Source organism: Podarcis liolepis (genome assembly GCF_965112155.1).
Source record: "Podarcis liolepis genome assembly, chromosome: 5".
Taxonomy (NCBI): Eukaryota; Metazoa; Chordata; class Lepidosauria; order Squamata; family Lacertidae; genus Podarcis; species Podarcis liolepis.
The window spans coordinates 63969624-63983495 of NC_139556.1; the positions used below are offsets into that span (position 1 = coordinate 63969624).

A 13872-nucleotide genomic window follows, 5' to 3' on the forward strand; every position below is an offset into this window, starting at 1 on the left:
TGCAGCACCGCTTTGATGTATTGCAAGGAGAAAGGCACTTTGGCGAAGCAATTCGTGCGAGTCCTCCTCTGTACAGACGATGCGCACGCACTGGAGTGTATGCTCAGTTCACGTGTCCTGGAAAGCCCTGGCGGATCACGAGGGGTGGAGGCAGAGCAGAGCTCTGCTAGAACGACACGTGTGCGTGTGTGACAAAACAGTGCATAACGTTTCATCGAGGGAGAAACGCTTTATGGGCAACACCGATTGCGACAGGTGTGGGAGAGCGAGGGAATGGGCATTTCATCTCCTGAGAAAGGGGTTAAGGGCAGAGCGACCAGTTCTCCGCCTCCCCGCGCTAAACGAGTCCGCAAGAAACAAATAGCAATCCTCGTTCAAGTTCATTGCGGAAGTGATGTCTTCACTTTCGTTTCTGCTGAATTCCTCGGCCGAGAAAGACAGTTCGGGTAGTCTGGCGGCGCTCGGCTGTTTTCATGGAAGGTGGCGCTGGTGCCTCGGCGCCTCACGCCTCTGCTCCGACCAGTGTCAAGGCGAAAGAGGGAAGTAAGTGCCCGGTTCATTCCCATACAGGGGAAGGAGTTGCTGCTTCAGTCTCAGACGGTGTTGGCGGAGTCCCCGCCCCGTCCCATAGGCCGTTGTTTTGTAACCCGGATTGGAAGACCCTTATAAGGGGCTCCCTGGCCCTTGTGCGCCCACCACCCGCGTCCTAAGCGAGGCGGGAGCGCCCGCTGGGGAAGCCTGCGAGCGGGAGGGATTGGGCGGGAAATTCGAGTTTGAGCGGGGAACTGTGTGGGCAGCAGCGAAGGAAGTAAAGCAGCCCTTCTCAAAATGCCAGCCTCCAGAGGATGTGTTTCATTAACAGTCACGTCACAGTTATTTGCTTAATATTATCAGGCCCGGAAAGTGAAGATCCTCCTTACATGTGGTGAGCGAGCAATAGTACAAAGGGCTGGTCACACTCTGCTAATGTGTTTCCTCCAAAACATGGGGACGTTGGCTTCTTTTGAAAATAACGATCAGATTTGCATCCGTGTCACACAGTAACCCCCCCCCCCATACACATATGTACAGTACAGTGGTACCTCAGGTTACAGATGCTTCAGGTTACAGACTCCACTAACCCAGAAATAGTACCTCGGGTTAAGAACTTTGCTTCAGGATGAGAACAGAAATTGTGCGGTGGCAGCGGGAGGCCCCATTAGCTAAAGTGGTACCTCAGGTTAAGAACGGACCTCCAGAACGAATTAAGTTCTTAACCTGAGGTACCACTGTACAAGTTTTTCCTGCCTTCCAAAGTTTGGACAAGATGTGTAAGAATAATAATAATCATTATTAATATTAATATTATTTATACCACACCCATCTGGCTGGGTTGCCCCAGCCATTCTGGGCAGCTTCCAGCAAAATATTAAAATACAACAATTCACCAAATATTAAAAGCTTCCCTAAACAGGGCTGCCTTCAGATGTCTTCTAAAAGTCAGATAGTTGTTTAATTCTTTGACATTTGGTAGGTTGGCATTCCACAGGTTGGGCACCACTACCCTCTCCTTGGCGCTTCAAGCTGTGGCAATCTTAAGAGCAGTAAAATACGAAGCATACTCCTTTTAAGCATTTGTCAGATTTACAACCTCCTGGGGCGTGGGACTCAAAGTAGTAACAGCTCAGATGGGTGTAGCCAGGATTTATGTTTGTGGGGGGGCAGAACCAAGCTATCTGCGACACTGTCAGTTCATTTATTTATTTACTTGATTTAAGGGGGGCAGCTGTCCCCCCCCCCCTTGGCTACAGTCATGCCCAGATGGTCTTGCTTCTCCCGTTGCCACAGCCTTGGATTCAAGCAGAAAGCAAGCATGGCTCTCCCTCTCAGGCTTTTGCCTGCAGCCTGCTTCTATTTCCTGCTCTCACATACCATGCTGACTTTTGTCCTTCTTACCACCCATTTGCAAAATGACGTCATGCGCAGAAGCGGCGAATCGCAACCCGGGCATGCACAGACACGCCGCTGCAGGTTGTGTTCCTTTCATCCCGTTCACAACCAGAGGTACCACTGTACTAACAACCCATGCAGTACTTTGGGGCTAGTGTGGCCCCTGCCTGGCTACTTCAACAAAAGAATCCTCCATTAGATTGCTGGATCCAGGAATTGGAAGGACCCATGCAGGAGAAGAAATTCACTGTATTTATTTCCCCCAATTTGAATTGCATTTATTTTCCCCTGGTGGTGATTTCAGGTTTTTTTTTAACATTAATCATTTCCCACATACTCTTCAAGTTTTTACTATGTCTTTTCCCAGGCCTTTTTAATAATTTTACATTGCCACCACATATAGTAGCTCTTATGCATCTCTTATGCACCTTCCCTTCCTGCTTCTTCTCTATCACAGTCAAAGTCTCCCAAATCTCGAGTCGCAGATGTAATCTGTCCTGGAGGCACATCTGCAACTCAAAGCATTCGCATCCAGAATGCGTAGCGCTTCTGCACATGGGCGAGCGGTGAAACCGGGAAGTAATCATACTTCCAGGTTGCCGCAGGACGCAACTTGAAAAGACATAACCTGAAGCAGACGCAACATGAGTTATAACTGTAATACCATTTTTGTCTTGAATTACTATTACTTTCCCTTGTATTTTCCTCGTACCTTGTCTCTCTACCATTTTCACGTTGGTGGTTTGTGTGTTTGACTCTTTTAATTGTCCCACAGCCTCTGCAAGTATGTTATTACTTTTACAGATTTGAGAAGCTGCCTTATTAACATCTTTTATCTGATCAAACAGTTCTCTTTTCATGTCTAAAAGAAAATCATACAATTCATCTCTTACGTTCTTTTGCATTACGGCCTGGTTGGTTTGTTTTAACATATGGATTTTTTCCTCTGCCATTTCTAGTTTGGAGTCAGGGGGGGCTAACTCTCACTGTTTCCCAGCTTCCTCTAGGGTTTACTTTTAAAACAAAAAGTCCTTTCCCACCACTAATAGTGTTATTTTTAGCTTTGTCAATACTTTGCCAAGGACATTTCACTAGGTTCAGAAGAGGAAACCAGTGCTTCCAACTTTATCCCTCCCCTCTCCCAACTTACTCACAAATATAATTTATAACAGTTATATATTCAAATCTTGACATCCATTCACATCCAAATCATTTCTATATATTCAATATAATAAGTCTATACAATTAAATCTTGATTCTAATTTAGGTAAAGGGACCCCTGACCATTAGGTCCAGTCGTGGCCAACTCTGGGGTTGCGGCGCTCATCTCGCTTTATTGGCCGAGGGAGCCGGCGTACAGCTTCTGGGTCATGTGGCCAGCATGACTAAGCCGCTTCTGGTGAACCAGAGCAGTGCACGGAAACGCCGTTTACCTTCCCGCCGGAGCGGTACCTATTTGTCTACTTGCACTTTGACGTGCTTTAGAACTGCTAGGTTGGCAGGAGCAGGGACCTAGCAACGGGAGCTTCAAAAAATAAATATGCAGTTTTCTTCTTTCAAGAAACATTGTAATCCTTCTTAGAATTATCCTGCATTCTACATCAAGTTCAGTCTCACCATAGGATCCAGTCAAGTTCAGATTAAGTTCAAGTCAATATCTTGTTTGAAAAGTCTTGAGATTGGTATGAACAAAAGCTATGCGTATTCCTTTTATTCTAATCACTTATTAGTTAACTTATCTCCCAAAGTAAATTTCATCCACACTTCGCTTGTATGTATTTGGAGCTCGCAGCACCCAGAATGGGAGTGGACTTTCTTTTATCACTCCCATTTTCTTGCCAGATTCACCAAATTACTGTATTTTTTGCTCTATAGGACGCACCCGACCATAGGACGCACCTTGTTTTAGAGGGGGAGAACAAGAAAAAAAGATTCTCCCCCTCTCTGCTCAGCCCCTTCCATTTCTCCTGCCACTTTGCTGAAGGGGCACTGCGCAGAGAGGGGGAGATTCCCCCCCCCTTGTTCTCCCCCTCTAAAACAATGTGTGTTCAGTGCGTTCAAGGTGCGTTCAGTGAAGGCAACCCAAAGCCTCTGAAGTGCAGCCCTCTCGCTCCAGGCTTCAGCGAAAGCAACGCGAAGCCAATGAGCGTGGAGGGAGCGCTCCCTCTGCGCTTCGGAGGCTTCGCGTTGCTATCGCTGAAGCCAAGGAGCCTGCATTCGCTCCATAGGACACACACACATTTCCCCTTAAATTTTGGAGGGGAAAAAGTGTGTCCTACAGAGCGAAAAATACGGTAGTCAGTCAAATTAGTCAGATTCCTCACCCTTCAATCAGCACAATTGTTGGAAAGATTTCCGCTTGTGGCTGGATCAGAGGCTTGCTTCTACACAGCAGCGATGGTGCCTAGCTCACCGGTGTGCTCGGCTCCCCCCCCCCCACTCTCTGCTCCTTTTGAAACAGGAGCAGGGACCAGCAATGCCATCTGTGAGCCGCAGGACTCCGAGACCCCCCAATGCTCCTCTTGGGGTTTTTTGGGGAGGTGCATCGCCCTAGCACTCTTCCCCCAGGCTCCATGAAGCCAAATCTAACAGAGCCATCAGATTTGCAGTCCACTCACCATGTTGCAGAAATCCAGAAGTGAGTACTCGGTCTTTAAAAGGTTCACCATCAGTAGCCCCTCCCTCCCCCCCAAAAAAACTGCGGTTTTTGGGAATACAGGGCTGCTCTTATGTTAAGAAGGCTGCTGCACAGTTTGAGCGATGAGAGAAAGCAATAAAGGCTTCACGATTATGGTGAACATGCTACATAGCTTTACAGATATTCAACATACATTAGATGCCATGCTAAAATGCTTTTCTATAGCCAGGCCTTCAGCTGATTATGTAATCTATGGCTTTTTAAATGTGTTTATGCGAGGATGGTTATTGGCGTATGTCTGTTCTTTTGTTATGTATTTTGTGTTCTCATTTTATATTTTTATATTGTAAACTGCCCTGTGATCTTTGGATGAAGGGCAGTATGCAATTTTAATTATTATTAATAATACATTTTTAGTTACCCAGAATGCTGGAAATAACTCTACTTCAGAAGCGAACAGCAGTGAATTATCAACTTCCACAGATGAAAGTGATCCGGATTACTCCTTAGGGAATGGCCGTGAGTACCAACATGGATACGTAGGGGAGTTTAAGGCATATAGTTCAGGGAAGAGAGGTTGGTCATGCAAAGAGCCAGCAAACAAACCAGAAAGTCTTTCATTAATTATATTTCCATTTCATCTGAACCAGGAAACTATAGTGAAAAGCTTTGAAACAAGCAGAATATTAAGCTATTGCTTAATATCCTGGCTTGCTGCAAAGCTTTTAAGTGCTGTTTTCTGGTTTGGGTAATGAGAGAAGTTCCATTTAATTGAAATTTAGATAATGTTTCACCAAATTATGATTTAAAATGTGGTAGGGTTTCCAGAACAGTTCAAAGGCTTCATGGAGTTCGTCTAGCACTGGGCACTGTCTTTAATGCAGAGTGAAGAAGGAACTAGAAATAAGTGTGTGTAATTAATTGGAAACATTTTCTTAAGGAACAACAAATGCGGTAAAGAGAAAGAGAAAAAGAAAGCATCGAATGCAATATACTGAAAGATGGAATGATAGAAGAATTCGAAAAGGTAAAAAGTTCAATGCTGTAGAATGTCACAAACTTTTCATAATGTTGTACAATTTCTGATACTAAATAAGCTTGCAGTTTTATGCTGGCGAAGCCCATCCTTTTCCTCACTGTTTTCTTCATTTAGCCTGCCACTCATGCCTTAGTGTTAATAGTTAAGTACTTCATTCCATCACTCTGTTCTAGAACTTCACTGGAGTGGACTGGCAGATTGTAAACTGCTTAGAGGTTTTATTACAACCAAGCAGTATATAAATTCTGTTGACTAGATGAATATAATTCACAATCTTTTCACTTCTCTCTCAGATTAAAATTTACTCTTACTAGAAGCGATCTGAATTACTTTCAGATGATATGAAATATTCTGTGCTGCATGTTGGTGGTCTGGAGTTTGGTATCAGATTTATTTTCTAGAAGCCCAAAATATAGGAATTTTAACTATTTGACTTGGATTTCTTGATCTCATCTAGTAAAACGAAGGCAGATTAAAATTCAAGAGGAGGATTTGCGGGGCTCCACGCTTCCTGTGCACTGTGGACAAGTTAAAGGTGTTTTATATAAGGAGAAATTGGCAGCAGGTAAAGTATTGGTTTTGAAGAGTATATCTGTGTGTACAGTATTAAATCTGTACAAGGCATATAATATTAATGGCAGATTTAAAAATTGGGATGGGAAGGGTGCCATCATGTAGTTAGTATATGACTACCATTTGCATTTGGGGAAGAACTCTTTCTTCTACATATCTTCTCAAAACAGAAATAAGTCCCATTTCATTTATTTGTTCATTTAAAAGCATAAATTCAGTGTATTCAAACACACAAAGCAGGGTCTGGTTTTATGGGTCAGGGAAAGCTTGAGCAAAAAGCTATATCTTTACATGATATCGGTGTTCACTCAAAATCTGGCCACAGTATTCTCCACCAGCTTCAGCTTCTTGCCAATCCCAAGGGAAGTCCCACATAGAGTGCATTATAGTAGTCCAATTGGAAGGTTCCTAGGTAAGTGTATATAGAAGCCCCCAAATTTTCCCCAGAAGGCAGTTTATTTTATATTATACATATCCCATTCTGCTTATGGAGCCAGGGTAGCGTACAGCAATTACCTCAGTATCATAATGAATCCCTCTTAAAAGCACAAGTGATTTTGTCAGCTTTAAGTATTTCAGCATGTAATTTATGAATTTGATTAATTTTTTTATAGTTTTCACTTCCCATATACTGTGAAGTGAAAAGAAATACCAGTACTTCTCTATTGTCAGAACCAAAAGTGTGCAGAAATTTGATTGTACCCCCAATGCTCCTCTTGGGTTTTTTTGGGGAGGTGCTTCCCCCTAGCGCTCTTCCCCCAGGCTCCATGAAGCCGAATCTAACGGAGCCGTCAGATTCGCAGTCCGCTCACCATGTTGCGGAAATCCAGAAGTGAGCACTCGGTCTTTAAAAGGTTTGCCATCAGTAGCTCCTCCCTTCCCACCCCCAAAAAACTGCGGTTTTTGGGAATACAGGGCTGCTTTTATGTTATGGTCTTTTTCTAAAGTAAAAAGGTAAAGGGACCCCTGACCATTAGGTCCAGTCACGGATGACTCTGGGGTTGCGGCGCTCATCTCACTTTATTGGCCGAGGGAGCCGGTGTACAGCTTCTGGGTCATGTGGCCAGCATGACTAAGCTGCTTCTGGCAAACCAGAGCAGTGCACAGAAACGCCGTTTTCTAAAGTATATATTGGATAAATTGTTGACAGATTTCTTACATGATTCAGTGAACTTTGCTGATTGGGATAGGTGTGTAACATTCATGTGACTTCTCTGTTTGTCATAGGAATTTCGCAGAAGTCCATCAAGGGTTCTGATGGAAAGTGGTTCACACCACCAGAATTTGAGGCTGAAGGAGAACGTGAAAGCTGGAAATCCTGGAAAAGAAGTATCCGCCATAAAGGGCTTCCTTTAGAAAAATTAATAGTGGTATGCAGTTCACTTGTAATGCCTGTAATTTTAATGCCTTATTTTCTACATGTGATCTGAAAGAAGTATCAGATGATACTTTCAAGTTTGCAGACAGTCACGCCTTTCCTTCTTATAATCACAAATACAATATCCTGTCCTTATGTAATCATATAGTATTGTTGTACCTTCCTTGCACCTGCTACAACAATGGGAGGTGTTGGTTAGACTAAAAGAATTGGAAACAAAGGAATTCCTTTTGCTTGCATTTTCTGCTACTTTTTATTCTTATACAGTGGTACCTCAGGTTACAGACGCTTCAGGTTACAGACTCCGCTAACCCAGAAATAGTACCCCAGGTTAAGAACTTTGCTTCAGGATGAGAACAGAAATCGCGTGGAGGCAGCAGGAGGCCCCATTAGCTAAAGTGGTACCTCAGGTTAAGAACAGTTTCAGGTTAAGAATGGATCTCCAGAACGAATTAAGTTCTTAACCCGAGGTACCACTGTATGTTGCTCAGGTGTGTGCCAGTTAAAGGCAAGAGGTGTATTTCCTGGAGCAAAGATGTATTAACATTTTCAGGCACCTATGACAATAACGCATATAAATATATATGGGAGTGATGTGAGCGGTATCTGTGCTAAGAAATAGAGCCAACTTCTTATATACTGATGTCAAAAAATAGATGTTTCAAAAATAGTTCCCATTTCTTTGTGTGGATTCCCTCATTTAAATACTATTTTGGGATCCCGCTAATGCATCAGAGTAACTAATTATGTCATGCTTATTTCAGAGTGGATATGTTCCTAATCCAAAACGAATATACGGCAGGAGGAAAAAGGTAACAGTTTATCAACAGTTTTACCATATTGGTGTGTGACAGCCATAGATATTGTCAATTTATTCGTATATTATATTTTCCACAAATATACCTGTGCTCAAAGCAGCTGACATTTTAAAATATATATATAAAAAAGGAGCTGCACTATCAGCATGGGAAAAAACCCCTCAGTCTATGGGTGCTGCCTGTGAGCCCTAGAAAGATGAAATGGTTGAGCCCACTACCACCTCCCTGTCAATGCTAGTAGGCCTGTTGTGAATGGAACTTGGAAAAAAGTGTTGTCTCTGGAAGATCTAGGGACTTCTACACATAATTAAGAGACGTGCTGCAATAACTGTGGCCTAACCGTGGGGCAGGCATGATGGCCAGGCAATAGTAGCCGTCACCAATTGGAAGCAAAGCAAGTATGTCCACACTGAAACTTTTGCAGGTACAAACAGTATCGGAAGTAGGGTTGTGTAAAGGTAAAGGTACCCCTGCCCGTACGGGCCAGTCGTGTCCGACTCTAGGGTTACGCGCTCATCTCGTTTAAGAGGCCGGGAGCCAGCGCTGTCCGAAGACACTTCCGGGTCACGTGGCCAGCGTGATGAAGCTGCTCTGGCAAGCCAGCACCAGCGCAGCACACAGAAACGCCATTTACCTTCCCGCTATAAAGCGGTACCTATTTATCTACTTGCACTTGGGGGTGCTTTCGAGCTGGGACCGAAAGATGGGAGCTCACCCCGCCGCGGGGATTCGAACCGCCGACCATATGATCGGCAAGTCCTAGGCACTGAGGTTTTACCCACAGCGCCACCCGCGTCCAGGGTTGTGTAGAGCTGCCCTAATAACATCATGAGCACAAGCACTCCTGAAGGCACAGTTAAAAGGATGTCTGGTGAGGGCTTCCCGTTTGGCTTGCCATGATGGCGACTGCCCATTACATCGGAGCCATTTTGCACGGAATATTTTGAGGATGAGATGGGAGTAATCATCCTCCCAATCGCCCCAGGCCTGGGGGGGGGGGAGGAGCTTCACCCGCAGATCACCCAACACCTGCTCCCAATCCGGGAGGAATGAGGGGGCAGGGAGTGCTAGGTGGAAAACACCATGCGTCTCTTTGGCAACTTGCCAAAGTCACCGCCATGAGCAACAAAATTCTGTTTTTTAAGATGAAAATTCGGACTTAATTAATGGGCATGCTTTGAGTGAGGGGAGATAAACTACTCTGCTAATTGATTCAGCCACTGAGGTGCCAAAAGATTTGAGTGGAAGAAGGATTATCATCAGTACGGGACTGGTATGTCGGAACGGAAGGGGTGAGCCTCCTTTGTTTCTTTTTTATATACTTTGTATTTGCTATTTTACTTGGCAAATCTCCCTGGAAGGACTGACTACTGGATTGTTTATCTACGCAAGCGGGACTGGAGAGTATTGTATTCATTGAAATAATTTTGGTCTAATTATTAACAGTTTGGAAAAGATTTATGAATTTGCAATTGTGGAAATCAAGGTTTCTAGCTAAAGTACAGACTTAATTGCTTTGGAATGAGATAAAATGGAGAAGTTTGGACATATGTCTGGTACAACTGGCAGCCAAATTTCCTCCATTTTGGGATGTGTCGCAGTGGATAATCACAGGCGTGAGGAAGTGAAAGTGAAATGCCACGATCAGATTCAGAGTACAAAGAATATAAAGAGAGAGAAAAGGAATATAAACACCCACGCAGAAATATACTGTATTGATTTAACTCGCTTGCCAGATGAACTCAAGGCTGTTAAAAACAAATGAAGGATTAACATTGGGTTGCCTTATGGGAACTACCTGGAAGAACTATGAAAAGCAGCACAAATGTGAGATGATCTGTACTCCCCGACCTCAGAACATGGGAAACCAACCAAAGATTTATAATTTGGCATAATATTTGGACTGTTTGATTATTGTATGATTGGGAATGTTTTTGATGTGGTTTTATTGGATTGTTAAAATGGAAAATTTAATAAATATCATTATAAAAGGATGTCTGGTGAGGCCACCAGAGAATGGGTCAGATGAAGAGCAGGATCCAGGGACCATGACTGATAACCAAAGAATGATTTATGGGCCAGAAAACAGTAAGGCAAGCTGAGATTCTTGACAGCAGATGAGATGGCCTTTTACTGTATTTGCCCCAAACTAGAGCTTGGTAAACTAGGAAAGAGTATAAACAAAATGGGGATAGGCAAAAGCTAAACTGAGAAAAGGTAGTTGGCACAGGTAGTGCCAAACACACCTGGCTGAGATTTTTCTTACTAATAGATTCTGTGATCGGATGATCTTCGGGGACCCATCCAACTCTAAAACTCTAGGATTCTAATATAAAAAATGCAAGACTTGTCTTTCTAGACTGCAGGTGCTGTGTTTTGCTGAATGACATGCAGTTTGACTATGCCTGTTGAATCATTTTTATTTGGCAGGTAAAGAATCCATCAATATCATTTTGCGAATCAGCTCAGTTCCAGTCATCAGGTCAGTGGAAACTTTCTGTGAGGTATGTATTACAAAGCAGTGAGAGTGTTGGTTTATATGTGGGAAGCCCAGGATCAAATTCATGCCTTTGGGTCCAAGGCTGGCTTTATAATGTGGTTGCACCAAAGGTTGCCTGGAATGCCCAATTTTGTATTGTGGTATTGTGATGTATGCCCTTTGCTGGGTGAATCTTTGATGTGCCTCTCACAGATATAGGCAAAGTCATTCCCTGTTCCCGAGACAGTCAGTTACTGAGCTTCATCATCTCCCACCCTAGCTGTGGTCTGTCATGATGGCCCAGAAGAGGCCACGCCAGGGCCATCAGAAGACGCCACGCCAGGGCCATCAGAAGAGGCCACGCCAGGGCCATCAGAAGAGGCCACGCCCGGGCCATCAGAAGAAACTATTCCAGTGGCACCTCAGTCACCAGGCAGGACCCCACACAAGCACCTTCGAGTGGAGCTGACGCGTCTCTCACCATCTGAACTCACCAGGGCATGGTGCAACCCTCTGGATTCACCACACACAAGCCCACTGGATTCACCACAGGCGAGCCCACCGGATTCACCACAGGCGAGCCCACCGGATTCACCACAGGCGAACCCACCGAATTCACCACAGGCGAACCCACCACCTGTGCTGAGGACACCACATCGGAGATGCCATTGGCGCCGGAGCATGAAGCCCCACACCATGTGTGAGTCTGATAGCCCCAGGCCCTACACCACGGGGCTACATCCTCTCTGCCTTGATTTTTGGTGGCCATGCATCCTCTCTGCCTTGATTTTTGGTGGCCATGGGGATTTGGGGGAGGTGGCCGGCAGAAGGAGCTGTCTGGGGTAGGATGGCAGATTTTCTCACTGGCACAGGAGGTGGAATGGGAGTGGCTATAGGGCTAGACAGCTAGGATTCCCTCCACCCACTGGAATGAATGTCAGATGGGCATTGACTATGCTAGGTCCTCACGTCAAGACGTAAACATGTCATTATTGTCTCAATCCTCCCCATGGTCTGCTCTTTGTTTCTTTTTCCCACAGCATCCAGCCTAGGATGTGCCATCCTGCGTTCTGTGCATGAAATGAAACGACTATTCCAAAACACCTTTGGAAATAGCAAAGCCTTGCAGGTGAAGCTCCAAGATATCAATGGCCACCTAAATGGCTTGCGGCTTCAACATGCAGACCTAAAGAAAGCCCTGGACCGATGCAGTCGGCTTGATGCAGCCCTGGATGTTTTGACATTGCAGAAGCAAATGAACAGCATCATTGAGCACCAGATGCAACTGGAAACATTAGTGCTGAAGATCCTGACAACACTGGGTGTGGAAAGGTCCTAGCCGTAAGGGATGGTTCCCACCCACCCCTCCCCTGTAGAAAAGGAACGGAAAATTGTGAAATATTAAGTCTCACTTGTCATTTTGTTGCCAATTTACTACTTGGAGCTCCTTTCAGTCTTCATAAGATGTGATTTTGCTTCCTTCCTCCTCATCTCTAGTTCTTAGCTATTATCAAACTGTATTCCCATGAACTGAAGAGATGTTCCATGCAGTGTTTTACCATTCACTGATTTATTGGTCCAGATTAGTAAACCAATTCTAAAAGAGGCTGGATTTCCTATTTCACTGGTAAAATATGGCAAAAACTATGCATTTTACATATTTTGCTAATTAAGAAGCAATGATTCATTTGTTTAAATTGCAACCCATCGTCTCCCAAAGGGGATTCCCCAGGTAACTAACGAAAGTTAAAAACAACAATATTAAAATAAAATGTCCATGATATTCATGCACTAGAAAGCAATAAAATATTTGCTAGTTTCGCCTTACCCTCCAAATGCAGCCCAAATGGTTCTTACTGTTTCAAGTTGACTTTGGGAAAGCTTCCAGGAGAACAATTTTATCATTTAGGAGCAGCCACGACACCTTTAATGTTTTAAGTCAGCATATGACATGAATTGCTGCAAGGTGCTCTGCCATTAGTAGCTGTGAGAGACAAGCTATAAGGGACAAGCAGACTCACTCAAGACCAGTCCACAAACACCTACAATATCACATAATCATAAGCAACACATATTAACTCATATTAATAAACTCATCAGTTGTTATAAACTTTTAAGCCTGAAGGAGATTTCTTATATACCAGACATGGCTGGTAACCTGTGGGTTTCTGGATATTGTAGGACAGCAATCCCCATCATCCCTTACAATTGGCCATGCTGGCTGGCGCTGACGGCAGTTTGAGTCCCTGCCCTCTTGAATACTTTTGGTTCTATAATGTCCTGTTAGGCAGCTTGGAGTCCCCACATTTCAGAGCATCTGGGAAATTCTGCTGTGCTTTGTCTGCTTGTTACATGGTTTTTACATAGTTTCCTCTTCATGCTGCCTGAGAACTGGAACCATAGCAATGGCTCCTGTAGAACCTCAAAAGTGTCTGATAATTTAATTTGCAGAGTGATAGGGAAAAGCTTCTGGTTAAATCTAGGCTGTAGCACACTATAGGAATGGCATAAAGTAATCTCATTGACAAAGGAAGCATAGAACTTGTCCAGGAAGAATGTTCAGAGGGACTTTGCTTTTGAAACCCACATCAAAAAAATCTGTGGGGGGGAAATATATCCTACAATTCAATTACTACCCCATCACTCAATTATTTGAAGGGTGATTACAATAATCTACTCAGGTACAGACTGAAAATATAAATTCTCTCAATTGGAGATGAGCAGAGAAGTATCAATTTAACAGAACTATCATTGCGGTAATATAGACTACATGAAAGCAAGTAGTTTTGGGTGCCAGTGTTTCAGCAAGAGACAATAGGAACATGTTTGACACAATAGCAAAACGGTGCCAAATCCAGAGTCCTATGAGAAAAATCCTTGAGTGTCTGACAGTGGACGAGGCACGCTCTGGAATGCCCAGTGCAAGATCCCATCAAAGGTATTCTGTAGGATTAGAGAGAAAAGAGGCATTTCTATTTGTTCACCAGGTCAACAGTACTGAAATAAGAGTAGCAATTC

At 44.0% G+C, this 13872-nt stretch overlaps 2 protein-coding genes and 1 long non-coding RNA gene across 3 annotated transcripts in view; 2 read left to right on the plus strand and 1 right to left on the minus strand.

The window, feature by feature from the left end:
• On the plus strand, positions 1-12460 carry LOC310708001 (uncharacterized protein). Its single transcript, XM_083505671.1, has 9 exons — positions 1-543; positions 4985-5086; positions 5508-5594; positions 6064-6171; positions 7407-7549; positions 8322-8369; positions 10806-10857; positions 11135-11554; positions 11895-12460. Exons 1-9 carry the CDS (start codon positions 474-476, stop codon positions 12191-12193), a joined length of 1329 nt encoding a protein of 442 aa, XP_083361797.1. The 5' UTR covers positions 1-473; the 3' UTR covers positions 12194-12460.
• LOC310708014 lies at positions 8376-10204 on the plus strand. Its single transcript, XR_014526802.1, has 2 exons — positions 8376-8833; positions 9188-10204. It is a non-coding gene; the product is annotated as an uncharacterized lncRNA (long non-coding RNA).
• The window catches only part of AIRE (autoimmune regulator), a gene marked incomplete at its 5' end in the record, with an annotated part of 19751 nt that continues 18286 nt past the window's right edge, over positions 12408-13872 (minus strand). The window contains 1 exon segment of the mRNA XM_083505698.1: positions 12408-13797. Coding sequence (XP_083361824.1) covers positions 13717-13797 — 81 coding nt within the window. The 3' untranslated portion in view covers positions 12408-13716.